A 26,161-nucleotide genomic window follows, 5' to 3' on the forward strand; every position below is an offset into this window, starting at 1 on the left:
AGTAAGTTTCGATTGACGATAATGTGTGCACCCACCCGGTTTCCAGAGGTCAGTCCATTAAAAAGATCACAGTTTTTCCTCATCGTTTGGCCTGCCTTAAATGATAGACAGACCAGGGATAAAACTTCATGTCTAGAGTATTTGCTCAGGTGTTAAAGCAACCGAACATATAGCACCGTTTCCAGCGCTTGGTTAATGCAGTGTTGTCTGGTTTGGCATATCTGGGTGATTTAGTTGGTATGCTCCTGGTTAGGGTTAGGCAGACCTAACCATTCATCTGGGTAAGTGTGAATTTGGCCAGGCCATGGTTCAGTATTTTGTTGTTTTCTCCTTTAAGAGACATTTTTTCAACAAATATACTTTTTTGATGCATGCTGTATCAAAGTCAATGACACAAACTTGAAAACCGGAATAAGTAACTTTTTAAAAATATTTAGTCACTCAACGAGGCAAAAAGCAACAAGGACATCGGATAAAACATAAGAACATGTTAATCTCTCCCAACGGGATGTGTATTGAAGTCTATTGACGAGTTCACAAGGAGCATAGCTTCTACATCCATCAGTGTGTTAGAAGAAGTCTGCTGCCGAGGGCCGGCGTTTAGGTGTGCTCCTCATCATGCCAATCTTCTTGGCCTTTGGAGTTTTGCTGGCAGGGAGACGTGTGGGTGTAGACTTTAAGACTCCAAACTTTGGTTTCTGCTCCGGGTCAAAGGGCACCCGTGAGGGCCCGTCAGGAGTCACCAGCAGGCTGCGATCCGTCTTCCGAAACTCTGCAGCAGGACATGAAACAAACACAAACACTGTTACAAGAGTTAAGACATTTGTGTTGAACTTTCGGGTCGTTGTCATGCTGGAAGACCCAGCCACGACCCACCTTCAATGCTCTTACTGAGGGAAGGATGTTGGATCTCGCGATACATGGCCCCACCCATCCTCCCCTCAATACGGAGCAACCGACCCGAAACACACAGGGCAACTAAGCGTGGCGTGGCCGAGCCAGTCTCCAGACCTGAACCCAATAGGAAATCTTTGAAGGGAGCTGAAAGTCTGTATTGCCCAGCGACAAGGTTTCTTTACCAAATATTAAGTTCTGTTTTTCTGATGTATCAAATACTTACATCATGCAACAAAATTCTAATTAATGACTTTAAAATCATACAATGTGATTTTCTGGATTTTTGTTGTTAGATTCCATCACTCACAGTTGATGAGTACCTATGATAAAAATTACCTACGTGCTTTGTAAGTGGGAAAACCTGGAAAATTGGCAGTGTATCAAATACTTGTTCTCCCCACTGTATATCTATCTGGGCTTGAATGGCAGAGTGGCCAGACGGTGAAAGACACATGAAAACCAGCTAGCAGTTGCACCCTCAAGGACACTCACTTTGAGAAAGAAGATTCTCTTGTGCTTCAACAAGTGCCGAGTAGAGGGTCTGAAAACGTATGTTTCCCTCTGAATACAATCATGTTCAAGAATGTAGACAACTCTGTTCTGTCTGCTGTCATCATGGTGTATTGAGTAAAGATAGATGACCGGTGAAATATGAAAGATTTTAGCATAATGCTGCAACAAAATGTGAAAGCAGTGAAGGGTTGTTAATACTTCCTGCATGCAATGTAAAAGTCAGCAGAGTTCAGCTGGAAGAAGCTCCAGATATGGTCAGTATCAAAACCGAGCTGTCTGCTTCTAATTACACTAAAACAAAGACTTCCTTACCAAAGCTGCACCATGTTTGTCTCTACAACAGAATGATTTTCCACATCCTGCAAAATTAACTGTAAGACGTCTGCTATGTTTTGACTAAATTAACACGTGATCCTATTTTATATCATGTTTTTAGCATTTTTAAAACCACTTTAGTATTTATAACAAATTGCGTGTAATTTCTCACCAGCTGTCTTATTATTCTTGAGACCGAAGGTCACCTTCTTGGATTCTGATTTGGGAGTTTGAATCTTCTGTGAAATAAGAACATAGAAAAGAAGTGTCACATGGTTACATATGGTACATTGTAATCACCAGAGAAGGCCAGAGCAGCACAGTCAAAAATAATTTCTACTTACCGGTATATAGATATTTTTCATTTAATTAAAGGGAGGAAAACCTCTTCTTCTGGGAGGAGAATATGTCTTAGTGGAACACGTTTGCTATTCTACTTTGGATTTTTTTTCTGCTTAGAATGCTACAACATAAATGATCAAATTATTCTACAACTGTATTACGCCACCAAACAAACCAAACGTGTAAAGAAAAGATTAAGATTTGTCTTGACTGGGAGTATATTACAATTCCAATACCTCAAAAATGTTCCCACAACATGGGAAACCGAACAAGAGCATCATCTGATATAGTACAAATAAAACGATGAAAAACCAGACGCTCCACAGCTCAATAACAATGATAGAGAATGTTTCAGAGAATCAGAATCCGTGTAAAGTCAATGGACCTGCTTTCAAGAGCCGTTCTAGTCTTTTTGACCATAACTGGCAAAATGTTTACCTACTAACGAAATGAATGCTATATGATAAAAAAATGACCTCATTTTCATAAATGATAATATATATGCATCCCATGCCCCTCTCCCTGCTGCTCTCGTGGAGTTGCAGTTCCCCTGATTCCCCTCCCACATCACATTGTAAAATCCATCCGCTTTATTTGATATCATGTCACTACTGTTTGTCATTCTGCTTTTTAAATGACATATTTATTGAGTGTGACAAGCAGTCAGAAAGATTATCTCTGTAGAAAGCAGCGAACTGGCTGCTCGTAGACCGACGTGGACAGACTGTCAGTCGCTGCTGCAGTAGTTCCACAACGCTATAAAAATGTTGCAGAATATGAGTGGGTTAGAAGCCTGCACCACTCAGGGCTACGTAGGACGGAGAACCTGACAACAGGAGGCATTAGAAGTTAGTACTCTGATTCTGATTTCATCCCTTATGGAGCACGATTTGAATTTCTGTGCTAATGGTTAAAATGTGATTCATCACCAACATTGTGTCTCCTAGGAGACATACAGTGAAGAAAATAAGTATTTGAACACCCTGCTATTTTGCAAGTTCTCCCACTTAGAAATCATGGAGGGGTCTGAAATTTTCATGGTAGGTGCATGTCCACTGTGTGAGAAATAATCTAAAAAGAAAAATCCAGAAATCACAATCTATGATTTTTTAACAATTTATTCGTGTGATACAGCTGAAAATAAGTATTTGAACACCTGTCTATCAGCTAGAATTCTGACCCTCAAAGACCTGTTAGTCCGCCTTTAAAAGTCCTCCTCCACTCCACTGTATTATCCTGAATCAGATGCACCTGTGTGAGGTCGTTAGCTGCATAAAGACACCTGTCCACCCCATACAATCAGTAAGACCCAAACATTCAGCATGGCTAAGAGCAAAGAGCTGTCCAAAGACACCAGAGACAAAATTGTACAACTCCACAAGGCTGGAAAGGGCTACGGAGAAATTGCCAAGCAGCTTGGTGAAAAAAGGTCCACTTCTGGAGCAATCATTAGAAAATGGAAGAAGCTAAACATGACGGTCAATCTCAATCGGAGTGGAGCCCCATGCAAAATATCACCTCGTGGGGTCTCAATGATGCTAAGAAAGGTGAGGAATCAGCCCCGAACTACACGGCAGGACTTGGTCAATGACCTGAAAAGAGCTGGGACCACCGTTTCCATGGTCACTGTTGGTAATACACTAAGACGTCATGGTTTGAAATCATGCATGGCACGGAAGGTTCCCCTGCTTAAACCAGCACATGTTAAGGCCCGTCTTAAGTTTGCCAATGACCATTTGGATGATCCAGAGGAGTCATGGGAGAAAGTTTTGTGGTCAGATGAGACCAAAATGGAACTTTTTGGTCATAATTCCACTAAGCGTGTTTGGAGGAAGAAGAATGATGCGTACCATCCCAAGAACACCATCCCTACTGTGAAGCATGGGGGTGGTAGCATCATGCTTTGGGGGTGTTTTTCTGCTCATGGGACAGGACGACTGTACTGTATTAAGGAGAGGATGACTGCAGCCATGTATTGTGAGATTTTGGGGAACAACCTCTTTCCCTCAGTCAGCTCATTGAAGATGAGTCGTGGCTGGATCTTCCAACATGACAATGACCCAAAGCACACAGCCAGGAAAACCAAGGAGTGGCTTCGTAAGAAGCATATCAAGGTTCTGGAGTGGCCTAGCCAGTCTCCAGACCTAAATCCAATTGAAAATCTTTGGAGGGAGCTGAAACTCCGTGTTTCTCAGCGACAGCCCAGAAACCTGACTGATCTAGAGAAGATCTGTGTGGAGGAGTGGGCCAAAATCCCTCCTGCAGTCTGTGCAAACCTGGTGAAGAACTACAGGAAACGTTTGACCTCTGTCATTGCAAACAAAGGCTACTCTACCAAATATTAACGTTGGTGTTCAAATACTTATTTTCAGCTGTATCACACGAATAAATTGTTAAAAAATCATAGATTGTGATTTCTGGATTTTTCTTTTTAGATTATCTCTCACACAGTGGACATGCACCTACCATGAAAATTTCAGACCCCTCCATGATTTCTAAGTGGGAGAACTTGCAAAATAGCAGGGTGTTCAAATACTTATTTTCTTCACTGTAACTGTCGTACAACCATCAGGTCAATCTGCATTCAGAGGACTAACAACAGCAGCTCAGATTATTCTGAGAAAGAGGACCAAAAGATGGAAATAGTCTCATGTGAAAGGACCTGAACGCGTACTACAGGACGTACTACAGGACCTGGACGTGTTCTACAGGACCTAGACGCATACTACAGGACCTGGACGCGTATTACAGAACCTAGACGCATACTACAGGACCTGGACGCGTTCTACAGGACCTAGACGCATACTACAGGACCTGGACGCGTATTACAGAACCTAGACGCATACTACAGGACCTGGACGCGTTCTACAGGACCTAGACGCATACTACAGGACCTGGACGCGTTCTATAGGACCTGGACGCGTATTACAGTACCTAGACGCATACTACAGGACCTGGACGCGTATTACAGAACCTAGACGCATACTACAGGACCTGGACGCGTATTACAGAACCTAGACGCATACTACAGGACCTGGACGCGTACTACAGGCCCTGAACTACAGGACCTGAACTGTGACAAGCAGTCAGACAGATTATCTCTGTAGAAAGCAGCAAACTGGCTGCATTATCTCTTTAGAAAGCAGCAAACTGGCTGCATTATCTCTTTAGAAAGCAGCAAACTGGCTGCTCGTAGACTGACGTGGACAGACTGTCAGTCCTATACTACAGGACCTGGACGCGTACTTCAGGACCTGGACGTGAACTACAGGACGTGTATCAATGTCTACCAATTTATTCTAACCATGGTAATTATCTTCCCTGTAATAAATGTCAATTTTGGTACCCACTTGTTTTATTCTTTATTTATTTTTTTTTTTTTTCCTTTTGTGGTTGTGATTACAATAATGAAACCAAATAAAGCTTCACATTATGAAAACTAACTGAAGTTAGGCTCTGCTGTCTAAAAAAAGAGAGATAATGTGAGTGAGCTGAGTTTTTTTATTTTCTAATTATCTTCAAAAAGACTTTTTGTGGAAATGCTCCTTTAGTCCTGGACAGAAATATAACAGCAGCCAGCTGAAGCTGCTGGACGCACGTCCATTACACAAGACAGCCTGCTGGAAAAAAGAGGTCATGTCTGGACACCTAACACTTGTTCTGGCTCGATTTACAACATGATAAAAGCCGGTTTGCAAGATTTCAGATTCCGTCTTCTTTTTGGAAATCTTTGCCAGTATTCATTCTGTTAGCTAGGACGTGCTCAGGTGCCATTATTGTGCCCTTTGACTTCCCGTCTACAATGGAAGTGGGGATGTGTCGCATTGTGTCCTTCCATCTGATGCACCTACCTGTATTTCAGCAAATATCTGAACAGTTTCACAATGAAACATCACCCAAACTTTCTAGATGCTGATACTGGAACGATAACATGGCAAAAATATAAATGTCAGGAACATGGTTGTTTTCTAATAAAATGAATATGCTATGTATTAATTAAAAATGTATGCAGTAATCTGATGTCCCCTATAGTTGAGTTTCTTTGATAGTTATCTTCATATTTACAACCAGGTATTACATTAAGCTAATCTAGATCCTCTTGTTTTTAATCATTTTAGACCAATTTCTAAATTACTATTTTTATCAAAAATATTAGAAAAAACAGTTTCCTTACAACTAATATCTTATGAATAACAACATTTTTGAGGAATTCCAATCAGGTTTTCGTGCTCTAAACAGTACCGAAACAGCTCTCGTCAAGGTTGTAAATGATCTACTGCTCGCTGATGATTCTGGTAACTGTTCCTCCAAGTTCTGCATTGGACACGGTTGATCATAACACTTTACTAAACCGTCTTGAAAAATGGGTTGGCATCAGGGGCTCGGTTCTTGACTGGTTTCATTCCTATCTTACAGATAGAAGTTTTTCTGTTGCTATAGGTAAAGCCTCTTACTCTCGGGCCCCCCTTTTCTTGCGGTGTTCCTCGGGGGTCAATCTTAGGTCCCGTGTCATGTCGTGCCTCGCTGACAAAGTGCTGGATGTCTCGGAACTTTCTTCAGCTTAGTGAAGCCAAATCCGAGATTCTGCTATTTGCCCCCCCTAATGCTATCAGCTCGATGCAGTCTAATCTTGTTGGCCTGTCCACTAATGTTAAATCTGCTGCCCTAAATCTGGGGGGGATTTTTGACTCTAATCTCTCTTTTAATGACCAAATAACGAGTGTTGTTCAATCATGTTTTTTCCAGTTGAGGAACATCGCTAAAATCAGGTCCTTCGTATCATGTACAGACCTTGAAAAGGTTATCCATGCTTTTGTTTACTCACATTTAAATTATTGTAACTCCCTATACTCTGGGCTGAGTCAGTAAGCCACATCCCGCCTCCAGCTAGTAAAAAATGCTGCTGCTAGGCTTTTAACTAATTCTAGGAGACGAGACCATATTACTCCCTTCCTTGCATCTCTTCACTGGTTGCCTGTAGTTTTTAGAGTTGACTTTAAGATTTTACTGATAACTTTTAAAGCTCTGCATGGTCTTCCTCCAGTTATATAGCGTAGAGCGTAGCCTGAGATCCTCGGGTCGGGGTGGTAGTTTTATTATTTTTAACACATTGCTCTCTTCTGTTTGCTCTATTTTATGGTGTTTTTGTTATTACTTATTGTACCATCTACAATGTTTTTTGTGTGTCATTTTTTTATGTATTTTTATTCTGTTCTGTGAAGCACTTTGTAATCCTGTTTCAAAAAGTGCTATACAAATAAAGTTTATTATTAGGGAGGCAGTGCGAAGCACAGCCACCTACTGTTTGTAGGTACAAACAGTAGGTGGCTGTGCGTTGAAAAACCACCGAAATTTCCTCATTGGAAATGAATGGGACGGACGAAAAAGAGAGCAGAAATTGTAGCTTTTCAAACGCCTGCTGCTCAGGCATACTTTCACCTAGAAACTCCATTTAAACTCTAAAATGTAGACACAAGTCTTGTGTCCTGGTGTGTTAATCCGCGTTTCAATAGGTCATATCGTTTCTGATCAATCACTGTTCAACGACCATGATCGTTTTGGGAGAAATCATGAGTTTATAATGGGTGTGTATTGCGCGGAACCTTCTGGGCTAGAGTGGATGACATCATCGCTTAGAGTGTGAGGGCTTCTCAGATTTTTTTCCTTTCCAAACTCCTCCTGGCCACAATCTTCACTCTACAGATGTGATATTTTCCAATTTTGTAGACAAACTTGTCCTGTCTCTCACAATGTGCTCAAAAACTCTGTGAGATTTACAGAATTTGAACTAGCAACCTCTAAGCGCGGCCAAGTCTGTTTTTCTCCTCATCCGCTCCAATGTAAATCGAGAAGCAGATTTTCAAAAGAAACCTGAAAGCAGCTCCATTTCTAACTCGCCCTAGCGTCCACATTTCTGAGACTAGAAAAAAATAAAAGTCATCAGTGTCTTCATCAGAGTCTCGTGGCGCTAACGGTGCGAAAATCTTGGCGATAGGAGTTTCGATGTGAGCGTGGCAAGCTTTTGTTCGGAGCGCCCTCAAAGCCGGAATGGAGCGATAGACAGAGGCAGAGAGAGGCTTAAAGACAGTTACACACACGCACCAAGGGCCGTTGCTATGGTGACAGCACTCTGGAGCTCTGATCTTCATAACTGACAGCAGGTGTGCTCTGATTGGTGGACAGGAATGTACTAAAAACTACATTTAGTAGTGGGAAATTTAGTTTTTTTTAGTCAAACGTCTTCAGCTCAGCCATACTTTCACCTAGAAACTCCATTTAAACTTTAAAATGGAGACACGAGTGGTGGGCTCTGATTGGTGGACAGGAATGTACTAAAAACTACATTTAGTAATGGGAAATGTAGTTTTTTTAGTCAAACGTCTTCTGCTCGGGCATACTTTCACCTAGAAACTCCATTTCTCCGGGGAAAGGAGGTTTTTTTTTAATAATCATCATTAGGTAAAAAGATTCATATTTAAGTGTAAATGGATAAAGTTGGAATTTGTAAAATTGGAATTACCAACTTCAATACAATACCGTAGAAAGATATCAATATTTAACAAAATGAACGCAGCTGTGTTTTGTTTACATCCTGTGGCGGCTGACGTAAGACCTATGACGACGTGTGCCGCAAAGCCGTTAGCCATTCGTTTTTAACGGAGTTCAGCGTAAGATTGTGGCTGAGGCTGCGGCGTCAGCGGGGGGGGGGGGGGGGGGGGGTGAGTCTGGCGAGCGATCGCCGAGCAGTTTTTTAAAATTATCCCGGTAATTTGTCTGCGTGAGAAACACTAGATGTGGCGTGTCCTGCTTTGTCCTCTGACAATGTAAACAGACTGGTCTGTCTCAGTAACGGGCTGAATGTAAAGGAGGACTAAGCTGAATTGTTGTTCTATGGAGTGAAAAGGATTTATCATTCTGACTTCACAGCAGAATATTTCCTTGTTCTTTTTTCCATATTTGCATGTTCTATTGTGGACCTTATGTTCTGTTAGTGCATATAAGAAATATGCCTTTTTCAAGCTGACAGTTAATTTTGATGGCCTTCGATTGACAGCACTAATATATATTTATTATGGTCTTAGCTTATTAAAGATATTAAACATTATCAACTGCTGGGTTGGGTGAAGGCAGGTTATTTCACATAGCATCACCAAAACAATTGTACAACATGACAATGAGAGTCAGTTCACTTAAAGCCCTGGTCTACGATTTGAACGGTTTGAAAAAAACTGACCGCTGTCGATCTAAAATAAAGGCAGATTCAGCAACTGCATTGCTTATTTCTCACCTAAAATGTTTTCAGAAACACATTTCAGTGAACTATTTCCGTAAAATAAGAGAATGTTTTTTTAATGATCCCGGTAATTTGTCTGCGTGAGAAATACTAGATGTGGAGTGGGAACAGGTTGAAATGTGTGAGACTTGAGAGCCCTGCAGTTCAACAGAAACTCCGCTGAATCAGCGGTGTCTGTCTTTTCAGTGACGGACTTTCTCTTTCTTTCAGCCTTTGCCGGTGGGGCAAGCAGAGGCCGCTTGCTATTGCCGCTCTGCTTTCCCTCCTGAACTGCTCAGGGCAACAAGTGTCTTGTCCGCTCGTAGTTTCAAATGCGCAAGTGAGTTGGGACGAGATCGGATCGGAACATTTAGCCAATAGTAGGCATGCGGACCGGATAGCTACTATTGGATCAATTTGGGCTCAATTGACAAATCTTTCAAATCGTAGACCAGAGTTTTAAGTATTGAATACACATGGTCTCACTTGACTCTAGTAATATCTAAGCATGCCGATAGTTTTGGTCTGATCTGTCCAGGTTACATCTGGTTTGTTATCTGTGTGAACCGACTCTTTGATGCTTAGTTCGGATTCTTCATCACTTTTACCTTCTTGCTGCAGCTCCCTGGGGTTTTGCAATAGAGTGGTGTTGGGACAGTTGCATTGCTCTGAAAGCTGAAGTCGTCAGATCCTGCACCAGAGGAAGTCTTCAATGCTTTTTTGCACTTTTTAGTGTGCAGAGGCGTGGATGGCTCCCCAGAATACTGAAACGGAAGTCAAATATGGCTCAGTGTTATCAGATAGACACGTTTCATATGAACCGTTTAAATTAATTAAAAACTCACACTGTCTGGTTTAGTGTGGACTTGTGTGAGCCCGTTGGTCAATGTAGTCTTCCATGCCACCGCCTCCAGCTCATCGTCCTCATACTCAAACACCACAGGGATCTTCCTCTTCTTCTTGGTTGCTTTCCTACAGGAAGAGACCTCCTGCGTTTCCTGAGTTTGCTCTTTCACTGCTGCAATCTTCTTTTTCTTCTTTTTTGTTGGTGTAGCCATGGTGATCTCAGTCTCAGCATCCACTCCCCGAGGGCTTTTGACCGCCACGCCTTCCTCTTCCACTGAAGTCTTGGATTCTTTCAGAGTCTTTTTTCTTTTCTTATTCAGTGGGACGACGGGGCTTTCTTCAAGGGTTGCATCCCTCTGCTTACCTTTTCTCTTTTTAAGTGGCACTGCAGCGGCATCTAGGGATGCTTCCTTACCACCTGATGTGACATCAGTGTCGGCAGGTTTTTCCTCTACCTCCGACTGATCCTTAGCCTCAACTGTTGCTCCTTCATCAGCCTCAAGGTTATTTTTCTTAGTCTTCTTATTGGATAGGATTGTTGGCTTCTCAACTCCATCTGTTGGGCCACCTTCCTCTGAATCCTCACAAGTTGATGGGACGCCCGCTTCTTTGCTCACACCATTAACCTCAACCTCATTGAGATTGTTCTCAAACTTCCGGCCCTTCTTTTTCTTCTTGGTAAGAGTCGTAGCTGGTACGTTCTTGGCTGTGGTGTTGACCTGCGACTCGGCCACAACCTCATGAGTTTGCTTTGTCCTCCTCTTCTTCTTCCCTGAGGCTGTAGCACCGACCCCTGGCTCTTTTACAGGAGGCTGCTGCTCCTCTGTCACCTCAGATTTGAGATTTCCTTTCTTGGAAAGCTGTTCAGATCCGTGCTCGTCGTCGCCGGTGCATGGAGCTGGTTGGCTGGTTTCTTCTGCGACTATAACAGTAGGGATTTTCTTTACTTCAGAGAGGAGCAGAGTTTCTGACCGACCTTCTGGAGGAGCTGCTTCTGTCACTTTTACAGTTGAGAGGGTGCTTTGTGTCACAACTTCCTTTTCTAAATCTTCTGCTTTTGGACCCTCCAGGCTTCCTTTGTTCTCTTGAATCACATTTTCAGCCTGAGCCAAAGTCTGTTCCTGTTCAGACCTGTCTGCATTTCCCTCACCATCTGCATGCCCACCCTGCCCGGTTTTCTTTTTCTTCCTCTTATTTTCATCATGTTTAGTTAGATCAGCTGGTTCATTGTTATCTTTCCCTGACTCCTCGTTTTGCTTGTTGAGTGTGCATGTTTTCGTTTTCTTCCCTAAAGGAGCACAGACACAGATCAGTTCAAATATTTGTCATTAAATGGAGAGCTTTGCAAGGAGACAAAATGTAGTTCAATTCTCCATTTCTGGTCAAAACCGACTCTGATAATTAAGATTTCACCAAGTTCAGTTCAATCTGAGGAGGAGGTAGGATTGTCATTTCCATTTGTGATCATTGTATTTGGTCACTAAACTTATCAGCAATTGTCACCAATTCTTATCAGGCAGCCATGTTAATGCCGTGTTCACAACAAATGCAAAGTGAATTTTCACCTCAAGTTACTCGTACGAGTTTGGCCACGGGATGATTTCTGTTGATTCATGTCACTCACGCTAGATGCTCCAGAAAGGAGGCGGGGCTTCCCTCCATGTAGGTTTCCTCCATCATGGCTGAAATCACCACTATTGCTGCTGATGTTGAAGTCCCTGATCCACCAGGAAACCTAACACCATCCTGTCTGAGTCCATGACATCATACAGAGGTGCATGTAGATTTCACCAAGCTGGATTCACTGAATCTAACAAGACCCACGTGGGCTGGTTTACCACAGCTGGAGAAACCCAGAATAAACTATTTCTGTGATTTAATATCAATAACCAGATGAAAAGGATGCTGAAATAACTCCATAATGATGGTGATCAGACCACAAGCTAACTACTTTTAAAATGCTTGTTTTCTGAATGGAGTCTGGTTGATGAATGCTAGGCTATGCTAACATTGCAGCTGCTCCAGAAACACTCCAAATAAGAAATACGGCAGAGACCTTGTTGTTTGGACCGCTGGCAGTCTCTGGTTCCTCCACAAAGTCTGGTCTGGTCTCTGGACTAGTATGAGCTACTATCTAGACCTCTGGAGGACCACAGACACAGGAGACATTTGTTTCCTCCAGTTAGGATTCAGCAACGTCAAGACGACAATCTCAACACTATCAGGTGTTAGTGAAAAAGCACCACGAGTATATCTTGCTCAAGTTGAAATATTCCAATTTAGCAAGCACCATTGACTTTGTAAGCAACGTGCAAAAACGTCCCTTTGTGTTTGGTGTGAACACAGAATGCCTCAATGCTGCAACAAAAGCAAATTGCCCGATTATTATTTTTTACATCTTTGATTTGAAATGGTGAATCTAGAGACCTCTATTCTGACACATCTCTACAATTCCAATAACAACACTCACTGGAGTAATGGCTATGAAATTCAATGTCAGAAGCTCGGCAGAAAAATGGACCCAAGCAGATTGGATCAGAACATTTGGTTAGTTCTGCTGATACAGACACCAGCTCAGGGCGGTACATTGACCTGCTTTAATATTCTTTTAACTTCATGCATGGACTCCATCCTTCTAGTTCGCTCTGCTAGCTGAAGCCTGGACCTGGACTTTATGTTCTGACAGAGTTCAGAGTTCAAACTGCCATGTTGTGGATCCATTCAGTCCTCAGCGGAGCTGCTCACACATCTCTTCTCATTAAAACACAGTCAGGCTTAAAGTCTCTACCTGTGTTTTCAGGGAAGCTCGCAAACTCCAAACTCCTCTCAATGTCATCACTGATGTTGACTTGGAGATAAGGAATAGATGGTATGCAGCACACTTTAAAACTCTGTTCAACATGAAAACTTTAGAGATACCTTTACTGTTCTTGGCTGCTGGCTCCCTCTCGTCGGTCTCCCCCATGCGACCTCGTCCTCTCTTGATCCTCTTCCTGCTGCCGAACATGTCGTCATCCTCATCTGTGGAGACTTCCTCTGGATACTCATCCTGAGGAAAGATGCCTGAAAGGAGGTCCAGGATGAGATCAACAAATATGATTCGGCTTTCATTAAGTGTGAAGAAAAAAGGTGTGACCATCAACACCTACCTTCATTCAGGTCACGCAGTCTGTCGTCCAGCACAGAAGACGGTGAGGAGGAGAAGACAGGCGTTAGTCTGGATCCAACTCATGTGATTCATGAGGACAAACAGGAGAACATGAGTGATGTCTGACCATCGTGCATGGTTGACTTCTGTAGTGTGTGGCTCATGTTAAATGATAATCTTACATTAATCTGCTTTGCTGATTATTCATTTGAATAATGCACCGGTTAGAGTTCCATCTTTGTACATTTTACAGCACTAGTGTGAAAATCCCATTCATAACCAAGAAAAATAAGTAATGACACTGAAATCTCTAAATTAATTAATATCAAATTGCAAATTGAATCCAAATGGGACTCCAGGAATCCATTGTTTAGAAGGAATATCAGCGGATTGTGAATGAGTTGGTATTTGTAAGCTGCACTTGTAACCTGACCAATGCGGAAATAAACTTCAGCAAAGGCAACAGGAAATATAATACAAAAAACGTTCAAGCTGAGTTTATATAGCAGGAAAACTCATTGAGTCAGTAAAGCTGAGAAATTAAACATTAATTTGCGTGTTCTCACACTTTGATGATCTTGTAGAGTCTCTGTCTGTTTCGGCTCGGTGTGCCGCGCCGACTGGCCAACGCAAACAGCTTGTCTGCCAGTGCTGTGTAGTCAAACTGCAACACACAAACACCTCATTAGAACACAAACTAACTCGCCACAAATATCCACCATCCCAATCAAAGTCAGGAGTAACAGTTAAACATATGATTTCAAATTATTTCTAAGAACAGAAAGATTGTACTGATAAAGTGATCCATAAAAGACAGAAACTCAGAGCCTGAGTGAATGATGCAGCAGTCAGCTGATACACTTTCAGGCAATTTCCTGGAAATTGGGGGGAAAAAAGAAAGAAAAAGAGCACTTTGTATTGCTGCAAACCATTTTCAGAAACCATCTTCACATTGATTCTGCTGCTGCAGCACATTGATCCTCCACATAGGGTTTAGACTCAAGAGTTTTTTAGTTTTTTTTTTTAAGATTATTTTTTTCGGCTAGAGCGCCGTTCAAGCCATTTTATTATTTTATTCAGACAGTGTGGAAACAGGGAGTGTGTGTAAACTCGAGTTACGCGCGTGCCTGCAAACTCTACGAAGCCATCATCAATGGAGCTCCGATACTACGATTCACCATGGCAACTGGGAGAGTTATTAGATATTACTGAGTGTTTATGGCGAAAAACGAGCTCATACTGAGAAAGCAGCGCAACGCAACTGCATCAAAGTAGAGACAGTTGGTGTGGCGGACATTTACTGTCTGACTTAATGTGTATTACTGAATGAAACAGTCGATTGATCCAAGGGTGATAACGCTTTTTGTTCAGCTTCATGGTGAGACACTGTGGTGTGACGGTTAGCAACGCTGCCTACGGCGCAGGTGACAGGGGTTCAACTCCCGTAGTTCACAAAGTAGCGCAATGAACAAATAATCATTTCCATGTAGGTGTAATCCCCCAGGCACAAAAAGAAAGTGGCTTCAGGTGAAAATTCAGCATTAGCTCAGGAGGCAGAGCGTTTGGCTTGATCCCCGGCTCCTCCTAGCTGAGTGCCTGGTGTCCCTGAGCAAGACACCTCGCCCCAATTGCTCCTGACGAGCTGGCTGTCGCCCTGCATGGTTGACTCCGGCGTCGGTGTGTGAATGGGTGAATGTCAGTCATTCCTGTAAAGCGCTTTGGAGAAAAGCGCTATATAAATGAGGCCATTTACCATTTACCGTATGATTTAAATCATGTTTCACATATTAAACAGTAAATATAAGCGTTTATTTCAACACAGAAATGTCATTAAACATTTCATAAATCTCCCGTTCGCAAAGAATCTGGATTATGTCCGCGATATGAAATGTTGAAAATGTCGGAGGTTATGGTTTAGATATGTGATCAGCAGTGTTGGGAACGTTACTTTAAAAAAGTAATTAGTTATAGTTACTCACTACTTGTTCCAAAAAATAACTGAGTTAGTAACTGAATAACTTTATAATAAAAGTAACTAGTTACCAGGGAAAGTAACTATTTGCGTTACTGTAAAAAAAAAAGTTGCTTTATGTCAAAGAATTTGGATTTGTCTTGTAATGAGATGGCAAACTGTAGTCTTGTAGTCTACTCCTATAGTCGCGTAGCCTGTAGTCTTGTGTATAATAATTGAGATTGCATTCTCCGCACCTCGCATGCGGGAATAATTAAAACTTGAGAAATTATACGGTGGGAGACGCTGTGTCTGTCATATAAAACAGGGTCAGAGCGCACAGCAGTAGACATAATGATGGCGAGAACCCGGCGTCTCCACGAGTCGCCACGCCGTTGATCATCATCATCATCATCATCATCACCACCGTCTTCACCATCTGCGCTCCACAGCTGCACCGGATTCCCGTCCAACACCAGAACGGCGGGACACCGGGGCCCGCGTGGCCCTCGCACGCCGCTCAGACCAGCAGCAGCCCCAACTCCGGCTCGCGGCAAGTTTGCACGTTTCTCCACGGACAACAGGCTGCCGAGACCAGGCATGAGCGGCGCGCAAGTAGAACACGATCCTGACTTTTTTTTTTTAACCGACAACCGACAAATTCAATTCATAGTAACGCACCGCATTTAACGTTCAGTAACGATAACGGCGTTGTAACGACGGAAACAGTAATTAGTTAGATTACCCCGTTAATTAGTTAGATTACCCCGTTACTGAAAAAATAACGGCGTTACCTAACGCTGTTCTTTTAAACGGCATTATTCCAAACACTGGTGATCAGTAGAAAAGGTAATCAAAATCCTCTCCCGACGTAAAGCTGCTAGAATCACTTTTATATCCATATCGATTAGGTTGACGAGGAAAGGACGATACATTTTTTCAGAGTTGGTTCAGATTCCGGAAAAAGGCGGAGACATGTAGGAGAAACTCAGGGTTTGTTGAAGAAAACCTGCCAGCGAGCAGGTCAGGTTCACGGAGTATGTTACTATGGTAACTGGCTCAGATTTATGCTGAACTGACTTTGTGAAACCGAAAAAACAGTTTCCCTCATCTCAGGGTTTAAGTGATGGTTCGGAGTAAAATGCACCCTAGGTAATTTCCACCATGACATCCAGCCAAACACCCCCTCAGAAGCATTTTTAGCGATGGTCAGCATTGGTCAAGATAGGGCGATCAGCCGAATGGCTTAGTAATAGCTAGGGCTGCAGCTATCGATTCTTTTTGTAATCGATTAATTTAGCACTTTATCGATCGATTAATCGAGGAATCGGATAAAAAAAAAACGTGCGTTTTTAAACAACCAAAACAAATAATGCATAACGAAAATGATGTGGCTGTAAAATGATCAAGCATTTCTAAAAAAAATAAACAGAGGTATTCATTCCAACTCCAAAATTTGGCTCCAAAACTAAGCCCATTTATTAAGTGCCAGTGAGAATTTAACAACAATACAGTTAAATCAACTTGGATAAAACATGGATAACATTTAATTTACGTTTTGTTTTGCCAGCAATGGCCCTTTCCTCTCCCTGCCCTAAATATGTGTGTATATAGTGTACTTCTTCTGTGCCATTTATGTATTTAGCTTTCTCTATCACTACAGTAACTGTTTGACCATTCTTTTCTCTGCTTTGAACTCCTCCGTCCGTTTGGGCAAACACAACAACTCACAGCCAAGCGTAAATCAGGCTTTCCGATTGGCTGTAAAAGCTGCTACGGGAGCCAATACGAGCGTCCGATGCATAAACGTAACTCTATACGTCACTCGCAAGATGGCGGATGAGAAGTGATCGATATACATAAACAAAACGGAGAAATGCGCCACGGAGACGAGGAGACATCTAGTCACACATTTTACTACTTTACGCATTCGTTTTGTTGTCAGAAATAAATCGCTCACATGGGCAAGCAGGATACCGTTGTTTAGCCCCGATACTCTGTCGTTTACGGACATTCTGAGTCTAACTTTCCGCCATCGCGCCAACTAAATTCAGAATGAATGACAGTGTATGACGCGCTGGTGCTTCCTGAACAACGGTCCGTGTGGAACAATCGGATCCCTGCACATAGGCGCGTCATAGGAATTTAACGAGGCTTTTTCATAATCGAGTAACTGGATGAATCGTTGCAGCCCTAGTAATAGCGCATTTTTTTTTATAAATGCATGATAATACAAGCATTTACAAAAAATCAGCGAAACGTTTTCATCCTCTGGCGTGAAACTCGCGTCACGGAAACAGCTGGGTAAACGCCGACTGTCATTAAACACCAACGAAGAAGAAGAAGAAGCTGGGTAAACACCGGAAGTGCCGTCTACGCAACAGCGGTAGCTTTAGCAGTAGAAACTATCAGGCAAGTGTTCTTTTAAATAAACTCCTGGTGTACTTACACACTTTAAAATGCCTCGTTTTGTGAGTACGGACCCTATGTGTACTACTGCAGAAGTTTGGTAACATTATGCATTATTGAAATTTACGAGATATACACTATGCACCATCGTGCTATTACTAAGCCATTCGGCTGATCGCCCTATCTTGACCAATGCTGACCATCGCTAAAAATGCTTCCGAGGGGGTATTTGGCTGGATGTCATGGTGGAAATTACCTAGGGTGCATTTTACTCCGAATCCATCTCTTTAACTAACTCAAGGTTTTCACTTAACCTGCTTTCTGAAACGGACCCCAAAAATATTGTCCAAATATACTGAGTCTTTTGCAGATTTTAAGACTCATTCCTGCAGCATGTCAAAAATAAAACAGTTGAATACAAATGCAGAGAAAAAGCATTCACCTGTAGGACTGGTCCAATGTCTTCATCACATGACTCAGGAAGATCCTCCTCCTCATCATCATCATCACCTGCATCCTCCTCCTCAACATCCTCCTCCTCCTCTTCGTTATTTGAAACACTGCCTGAAAGAAAAACCAGCACCATTTACCTTCCATTCAAATGTAAACAAATAGTTTACTGTGCATGAATAAATAAAGATAATATGATTCTTCAGTTTCTTATGTTAGTCTCGGGATGGGATTAAAAAAAAAACACTGGTTTGAAATAATCATGATTATAAAAAGTTGTATACTTTGCTATTATGGTAGACAAGTGAAACATTGTGTTAAAAAATACAGGACATAATACATCATTAAAATGTATTCATCCTATCTTATTTTGGATGCGATTGTTTTTCGCTAAAAGGATGTTTTATCTTGCGTCTCATCTGTGATGCAATAAAAATCTGCAGGTTTCACTTTGAGGTGGACCCTACTTCTACTACTAAATTGATACCATTCTGTCATTCAGGCGTCCTAATCAGAGTCCGAACCACCTCAACTGGCTCCTTTTGATGGAAGGAGCAGCGGCTCTTCTCTGAGCTCCTCCCCCTCTCTCTAAGGCCTAGCCCACTTCATTTCAGCCACTTGTATCAGTGAGCTCTTTCTGCCACAACCCAAAGCATAACACCACGGCTGAGGGTTTGCATGTAGATGGACTGGTAAATAGAGAGCTTAGCCTCAGACTCAGCTCCCTCTTCACCATAACGCCCAAATCACTGCTTCCACCAAACAAATTAATAACTTCATGATCTTTTATACATTTGAACGCAAACAGTTTGGTCATCAGTGAATCTGAATGTGTTATTTCTGATATCTTAGAGAGCAAATTATTGTTCTATTCAACAAAATCCAGATTTTGTCGTTTTTTGTCAGATTTGGTCGATTGTTATGCCGTTTTCTCTGGAGACATACCGTTTAGCTGCTTCTCTGTCCCTTGCAGTTCTCCGTCGTCCTCTTCAGAAGCCTGTCCCGAGTCTGAGGTGTCCGCTGCTTTCAACTCCTTCATCAAATCTTCAATAGCGAAGGGGGCCTGGTCAATGATTGTGCTGAGCATGCTGTTGCAGATGGCACTGAACAGAGCGCGACTGGGGACATGGACGTGAGAAGAAGAGGAGGCGGAGACGTGGTGAGACACAAAAACAAGCTGCTTCAGTCTACGCGCACTGACAGAAAGATGTATGTCCCGAAAACGGTTCGATGCCCAACTCTGGATGGCAGCATTTGCAGCTAGTGTATGAATGTGTGTTAATGTTGACAGCTGCTGAGCCCCGTTTACCAGCAGATGGTTCCGACACCCGTATCTCTATTCTACCAGAGATGGGCATCACTGGCACCGACGGAAGTATCAGAATTGAAACATTCAAAGACATTCGACTGCAAGCAACATCAGAAACATTTCAACATGTGATCCAAAGTATGGACAGCGTTTGTTTTGCTGTGAAGAGTGGTTCATGTGGATTCAGAAAAGGTCAGAAATATTTGGGAAATCAACAGATTTGAAGAAACTTTAAAGTGTTACATTTGAGAACTGTCATTTCATGTTAGCATATTAGGGCTGAATGATATATTGTTATGGCAATTAATGTCGCTATAAAAAATACTCAGTATAACATCAGTATTACAGCTGATTCCAAACGTTTGAACAATAGTGTCCGTTTGTTCCACTGTGTCCAATTAGAAACTGCCACTGTGATATTTGAAAAAGTTGGAAAAAATGCAATTATCCATAAAAACTGCACCAGCATCAAGAAAATTAATAATCTACACAGAACTCAAGACATTAACTTGGGATACAGCTCCCTAATAACCTACTCTGTGTGATACTTTCATTTCTTATTTGCTTTGTAACTTCTAGAATTACATAGCTGGAGGGGAGGCATCGCGTGAAAGCAGAAGAGGTGAGCTGATGTGGACTTACTCCTTGGTTTTGGCTGCTGTTTTGCAGAACGGTTCGATGAATATTAAGTTCTGATCAGCAGTGAGCTGAAAAAAGGAAAGGGCCACAGAATGAGACATTAAACATTTTCACCCATTGCCATTAATGGAACAGTGTTGGCAAGAACAAGAGAACAAAGCCAGTGCTGTACCTCTGCTGAGCCCACAGCTGCCAGCTCGGTCATGTACAGGTCCAGGACGTGGTACTGCAGGCCGCTGGGCGCCCCGCTGCTGCTCTGCAGGAGCTGAGCCGTCAGCAGCTCCAGAAACCTGGCAACCACGCTGAGGACACACGCTTAACAGTTAGATTCACTTCAACGTGACAAGACGGAACGTGGCCACAAAAGCTTTAAAAGATTACCAGCTCTCCCAGTTGTTCCTCTTCAGTATCTTAAAGGTTTCTCTGAACATGAAGCGAACCAGCTGTTAAAAGAGGGAGGGGGGAATAATCATTGAGATTTGAAAACATCTAACTTCGTAAAACTAGATCTACAAAGATTCACAGCAACACATCTTCGTGGAATCTGTGTTTAAATGCAATCACATCCACTTGGTTTTGTAGAATTGTGCAGTGGTACGACAGGTCATTAGTTCCGGCTTGGGAAGTCAAACAGGTCAGACTGCAGGTCATGTGACTAACAACTCCACTGTAACACAGTAACAGGCCTCATTCACCAAGTGCACATGCAGAAAAATGCAGAAAAGAAAAAGAAAAAAACACTCACTAGCCCTTTCTACACTGCCTTTTAGTTGTGAGAGCATCAGTCCTTTCTCTGCATGGTCGTTATTGGAAAAGGTATGGAGACAGAAAGGTGACAACGTTCCTCTGAGACGCAGTGACTTATGTTTTCTTTTCAGGTTTGAAAATGTCATATCCAATACTCTGTACCATTCAATTTTATTTAATGCCATTTATGTCAAAGATACAGGAGAGTGATAATACACACATAGCAGCCAATAAAAGCTGTTCAATATCTAACTGCTTGTATTGCCTCATGACTAGGTTTGCAAAGGGGTGGAAAATTCCTGGTAAATATCCTGAAAGTTTCCAGTAAATTTCCACGGGAACTTAAGCTTGGGAATTTCGGAAATATTCCATATTTGGAAACTTTCCATGGGAATAATGGGAATTAATGGGAATTTAGTGATGGAGGCATGCACAGTGCATGGGGGTGTGGTCTCAATAGCCATGCACTAAGCAGTGTGCTCTGTGCATGTGGTTGAGGAATGGCATGGATATTCAAGTGTATTTGAATGGCATCTGTTTGTTTTAGTCAATATTATGCTACAAAATAACTTTCCTCAGCTATATTAAAGTCCCCTTTGAAGAGCCAACCATAATTTTTTTAAATTCCCAGTTTATTCCTGTTTATTCCCATAAATTCCAATGGAAAGTTTCCACTTTTGAAAATTCCCGGAATTTTGCAACCCTACTCATGACTGATGAAAAATTTGCCTTGTTGTGTGCAGTAGAATTTTGATACCTTGCAATGCATCGTAAAATCTAATTGAATGGAAACCTTGTGAATCGTAATGGAATCTTGAGGGCAGTGCTAATGCACACCCCTACTAAACACGGGTTCTCCTTCATCTCAAGCACATTTACTGCTCTCAACTTGTGTTAAATGTATAATGAGCTGTTTATACATTATTTATTAGGATAGCTGATACTGCTGATAGCAGTAATCATACAGGGTCATGGAATGTATATAGACGATCTTTGGCTGATCAAGTGACCGCACACTGTTGGGAAGATATTTTTATTCTTTTGCCCAACCAACAACTTAAAATTGTGTCTTTACAAATTACACCTATGCTTGTGTTTCTCCCCCCACAATGCAGCCGGGTGAACAGGCTGTGTCTGGGTGGGTTTGGTCATTTAGTATCTTTGGGCTGTGCGTAGCACCTCATGTCACCAATATCACTGATAGTAGATGGTACCAGTGATGTTCTGGGGGGTTCCGAGTGAAGCATCTTACTGCAATGAGCTACTCAAAAGTCACAACTGATTCAGCATCCTGGTCACACCAACCTGGAAGAACTTGTCCATCCGCAGCCTGTCGATACCAGTCCACTCTCTTTTGAAGGTCTGCAGGAAGCTTTCCAGGTATAACAGCTCTGCAGGAAACAGGAAATCATCATCAATTGCAGGGCTTTTCTCATGTGCCTCATTAAGTCATACCAGATTATTAAATCAGGCATAGGCGACTTACGTCCATCAATATCTTGAAAGCTGTGGATCAGGGTTGAGATTTGTTTCGACAGCTCCTCCTGCATGAACAAAGTGAAACAAGCTTCAGCTTCAACGGGGTTCTGTTTCGGTCCACATTTTGTGTGCGAGGAGAAAATAAATTGCTATTTACATATTTAAAAATGATTTATTTATTTTGCTTATAAGCTAAGAATTGTTTTACATTCAGACACATTAAAGTGTATTGTATAATAAACTAAATAAATATGTAAAAAAAATGTAACACTTTCAAATGCAAAAGTGCTTCTTAGCCTTGATGACTGGTATAGGATAAAAGGAGGTAAAACATTTTTTTAATAAGTAAATTATACATATTTGAAATATGTACATATTTAAAACAAAGTGACCGTTTTAAATAAATATACCTGTACTTCAGTAGCCTATATATGACGTTCATACAGGGGCCGGTTTGGAGTACTGCTCTTCATCTCCGACATATAGCGGATGTAAGTGAGATAACTCTGTTTGAGCGCCAACTAGTCAGTGCTGGGCTCTGTGCTTTAGCCAGTTCCACGTCGATGCCTTTCTGTTGTTTTATACAAGTCTGGAATTACGTTAGTGCTGAAAGGTGCAGTGTGGATCGAGCGTTTTGATTGGGTGACGGAAGCTCGCAACTACGGAAAAGGGCTGCAAATCTTTATCAATAAACGTCCCACTGTCTGCACTTGTTGTGTTCTTGTGTTTTCTGCACTGGTAGAATCAGCTTGTTGGAAGCATCAACGAGAGAAACTGTTTTTAACTGACGGTGTTACCTGCTCAACCGTCCTGCTTTCAGGACGTTGGAGATTTACTCGGCAGGGAGCGTGAACACATGCTGCGTTCAAGTGATCCTCTAAAGCTCCGACATAGCCAATTCAGAGAAATACAAGGATGGAAACGTGAAATTATGTAACATTTTATTGCAAAACCGAAAATACCTAAAGTCACAAGTTCGTATTGAACCATGCACACCGTACTGTACGGTTCAATATTACAATATTATTATTATTATTATTATTATTATTATATTGAGAACCGTTGCATCCCTAGTACTTAAGCTAAGTTCGATACTCTCACACAGGTGAATGTGAGTGTAAATGTAATGTTTTCTATCATATCGTTGGAATTTTTCTGCTTTATTTGGGAGCTTTAAAAGCTCTTGCTTCGCTCATGTTAAAGTCCAGTAGACATGTAAAAATACAACCATACAATACATTAGATTCAAAAAGGTACCAAAAAGTACAGTCAAAATAACACTTCGATCACTGGAAACAAATGGACACAAAACAATATAAAATAAAAAGTGGAAAGGTGACATTTGTCGTTAGTCAAACAAACTGAACCTTGGGGGTCAGACGTGCTTGGGCACGGTACGGATTGCCTTGTGTGAGTGCTACATGAAGGGGTCTTGAATTCTCTCTGTATACATGCACCAGTTCCAATGACATGTGACTGTAAGCCAATCACAGAAAGACTAGCAAAACCCACCTGGAGCAGTGGTTTGTCCTGCATCCACAGGCAGTAGAACAGACCCTTCCACAGCTTGAGCAGCTCATCACCTGCAAATCCACCTGTACAGAGGACACAACACTAGATGTTACACGAGGCCCGAGTCCAAGGTCCAACTAAGTTAAAGGAACTTAGGGCAGGATTTGTGAAAAAATAAACATTCACTTTAAGTGTTTTAATGCTAATGGGTGATGAAGCGTTCAAAACCAAAAAGAATGAGACCACACACATATCTCCCCATTGCCTTGAACAGGCTGTGTGCTGCATGATGTACTGCAATTCGTGGTCCGAATTTCCCGCGCAGTCCGGCGGACGTGACGTCAAATGACGCTGAATGCGCGTACTCGACGGCTTGGAGACCGGAAGAAGACAAGCGCGGTGGACTCAAGTACTGTATGTGTAGTAATGGACTCTGCTTCGGCCGGAAAACGACCCACCACCACACAAAGTCCACTAAAAAGTAATACCAAGAAGAAAATGAAGGTTTTATCAGCGGCAAGTCGTCATCCTAAAGTTACACTAAAATAAACACTTGTTTACTTACTTCGCCGCTTGACATGATGCTGTTCGCAGATGTATGCTACCAACGTAGTTCCGTGGAGGCATGTGCGGAGGTCTTGTAGTAAACAGTCACGTGAACAGCGAGTAAATAAATAACCGTGTCACAGCATCAGCTGCACTGAAGAGTTCATGCGCGCTACCGCGCCGGCTTGGCTGATGGCTGCAGTTACCCTAACGGCCGTCGTGTCACTGTTGAGTCTTATTTCTTGATCCTGCCCTAAGTTCCTTTAACAAGTAAAGCACACAAGGACTGAGTGTCCGGTATTGTTGCTTCATTAAAGTTGGTTTGTTGGTCCACATAATCCATTCTTCATAATCCATTCAGTATTCATTCTTTGCACTTTGTTAAGTTTGGGACTTAAAGCTCACTTCACTAGTACTTATTTATATGAGCCTCGCTTTTACTTCTATTCCAGTTAGCCCTATATAGTCATGGGTTTCATATTTGATACATACATTTCTAAGGCCTATTGCATCACCATATGGTAAAAACGTTGCTCAAAGCCATTGTATACGATCCGATACTTGTCTTCGGCCCCCTGGTGGATACCTTTCGCACTACAATAATTCTGACACATCACATGGTACAATCCAAAATGGCTGAATCCCATTAGCCCCCTGCTGGTTGTGTGGAGGAGAAGCATGTTGCTATTTTGAAGACTTTATGGTGAGATTTTTTTCTCTCTTGTTTTTTTTTTTTTTTTCCAAAAAGAAAACTTACACTGTTGAAACAACATAATTACTTAATTTTTTGCATTTTAGTTCATAGTAAAAATGTGCAGAAAATGTGTGCAGAAAGATTGATACAACTGCGTGTAGAAAGGAGTTTAGCGGTACATTTTGCAATATATATTTCTTCTTGGTGCAATATGTCTAACAAAGTGCATGTTTTGATGAATATATTGCACAAATTATATTGATTGAAAGCTGATGGCTAAAAGGAAGTACTATTGCAAAGATATCCTTCACTCCCTTGATAGCATTTGGGGCGACATAGGAGTTCATGGAGCGAGCAGCAGATGTCACAGATGGCCAAGAGAAAGGGTGTTTTGTAATTGTTGTCATTGAAAGAATGTCGTGTACTGCCTGTTTAGCACGTTGCAAAATGAAAAAAGATTCAGATGTATGAAATATCATAAACAAAAAAACATTCACATTATTTTGTTCACATTTTGGTAAAGGGCCAGATAGAGACTTCAGATTCAAACAATCTAAATATATCTGTCCGTTATTTCTTGGGTCAGTCTTTATAGGGTTCAGAGAAAACAACGGTATGTGAAAGCAGTCGGATTCCTTGCATGCACGCATGCTTGGCCACATAGAGCAGATGAGTTAGCTTTCACCCAACAGCTACACGTGTGTGCTAGCTACCAACACCAAACACGAGTCAGACTGAGACCGATTACCTTCAAATCGTTTCTGGTGTGGACGAGACATTTATAATTAAAACGTGCCTCCTTACTATGTTTCTCCTTTTAAAGCAAAGTAAATAAGAACTTTTGAGCTGTTTTTAGTAAACTCTGTCAGAGCTAGCTAGCTAGCTAGACAGGCTAGCTTACCTTCCGCGACGTGAGACCTGACATTTATGTATATCCTCAGTTTCTTTACAGCCTTGGTCCGGACGGGCTTCTCGTTTGAGGCTAACCGCTGAGCGAGCTGGACCGCTGGCTCTTGTATCGACGCCATGTTCACACCGATTCGCGTGGCTACTCGGCTCCACTTTGGTCTTTCTTCTTCGCACGTTGTCAA

General features: G+C 41.9%; 1 protein-coding gene across 1 annotated transcript; it reads right to left on the minus strand.

Moving 5' to 3' along the window:
* Positions 1-405: 405 nt before the first annotated feature.
* Positions 406-26,161, minus strand: rrp1 (ribosomal RNA processing 1). Its single transcript, XM_084022248.1, has 16 exons — positions 25,972-26,161; positions 23,831-23,913; positions 22,326-22,383; positions 22,145-22,230; positions 20,474-20,535; positions 20,265-20,394; positions 20,096-20,160; positions 19,090-19,262; positions 18,137-18,258; positions 13,901-13,998; positions 13,336-13,355; positions 13,106-13,249; positions 10,186-11,474; positions 9,949-10,104; positions 1,898-1,964; positions 406-772 (listed from the first exon to the last, which is right to left on the minus strand). The coding sequence occupies exons 1-16, from the start codon at positions 26,096-26,098 to the stop codon at positions 570-572; spliced, it is 2,883 nt and encodes a 960-aa protein (XP_083878374.1). The 5' UTR covers positions 26,099-26,161; the 3' UTR covers positions 406-569.

The sequence above is a fragment of the Eutrigla gurnardus genome (genome assembly GCF_963514095.1).
Source record: "Eutrigla gurnardus genome assembly, chromosome: 12".
NCBI classification, from domain to species: Eukaryota; Metazoa; Chordata; class Actinopteri; order Perciformes; family Triglidae; genus Eutrigla; species Eutrigla gurnardus.

Excerpts from the sequence above, each read along its gene's own strand:
- rrp1 (XM_084022248.1), bottom strand. The coding sequence starts at position 26,098 with ATGGCGTCGATACAAGAGCCAGCGGTCCAGCTCGCTCAGCGGTTAGCC. Across the intron at positions 13,356-13,900 it reads CTCTACAAGATCATCAAAGT|ACTGCGTGACCTGAATGAAG; the intron begins GTGAGAACACGC and ends GCTGGACGACAG. Across the intron at positions 13,250-13,335 it reads ACTGCGTGACCTGAATGAAG|GCATCTTTCCTCAGGATGAG; the intron begins GTAGGTGTTGAT and ends ACCTCCTTTCAG.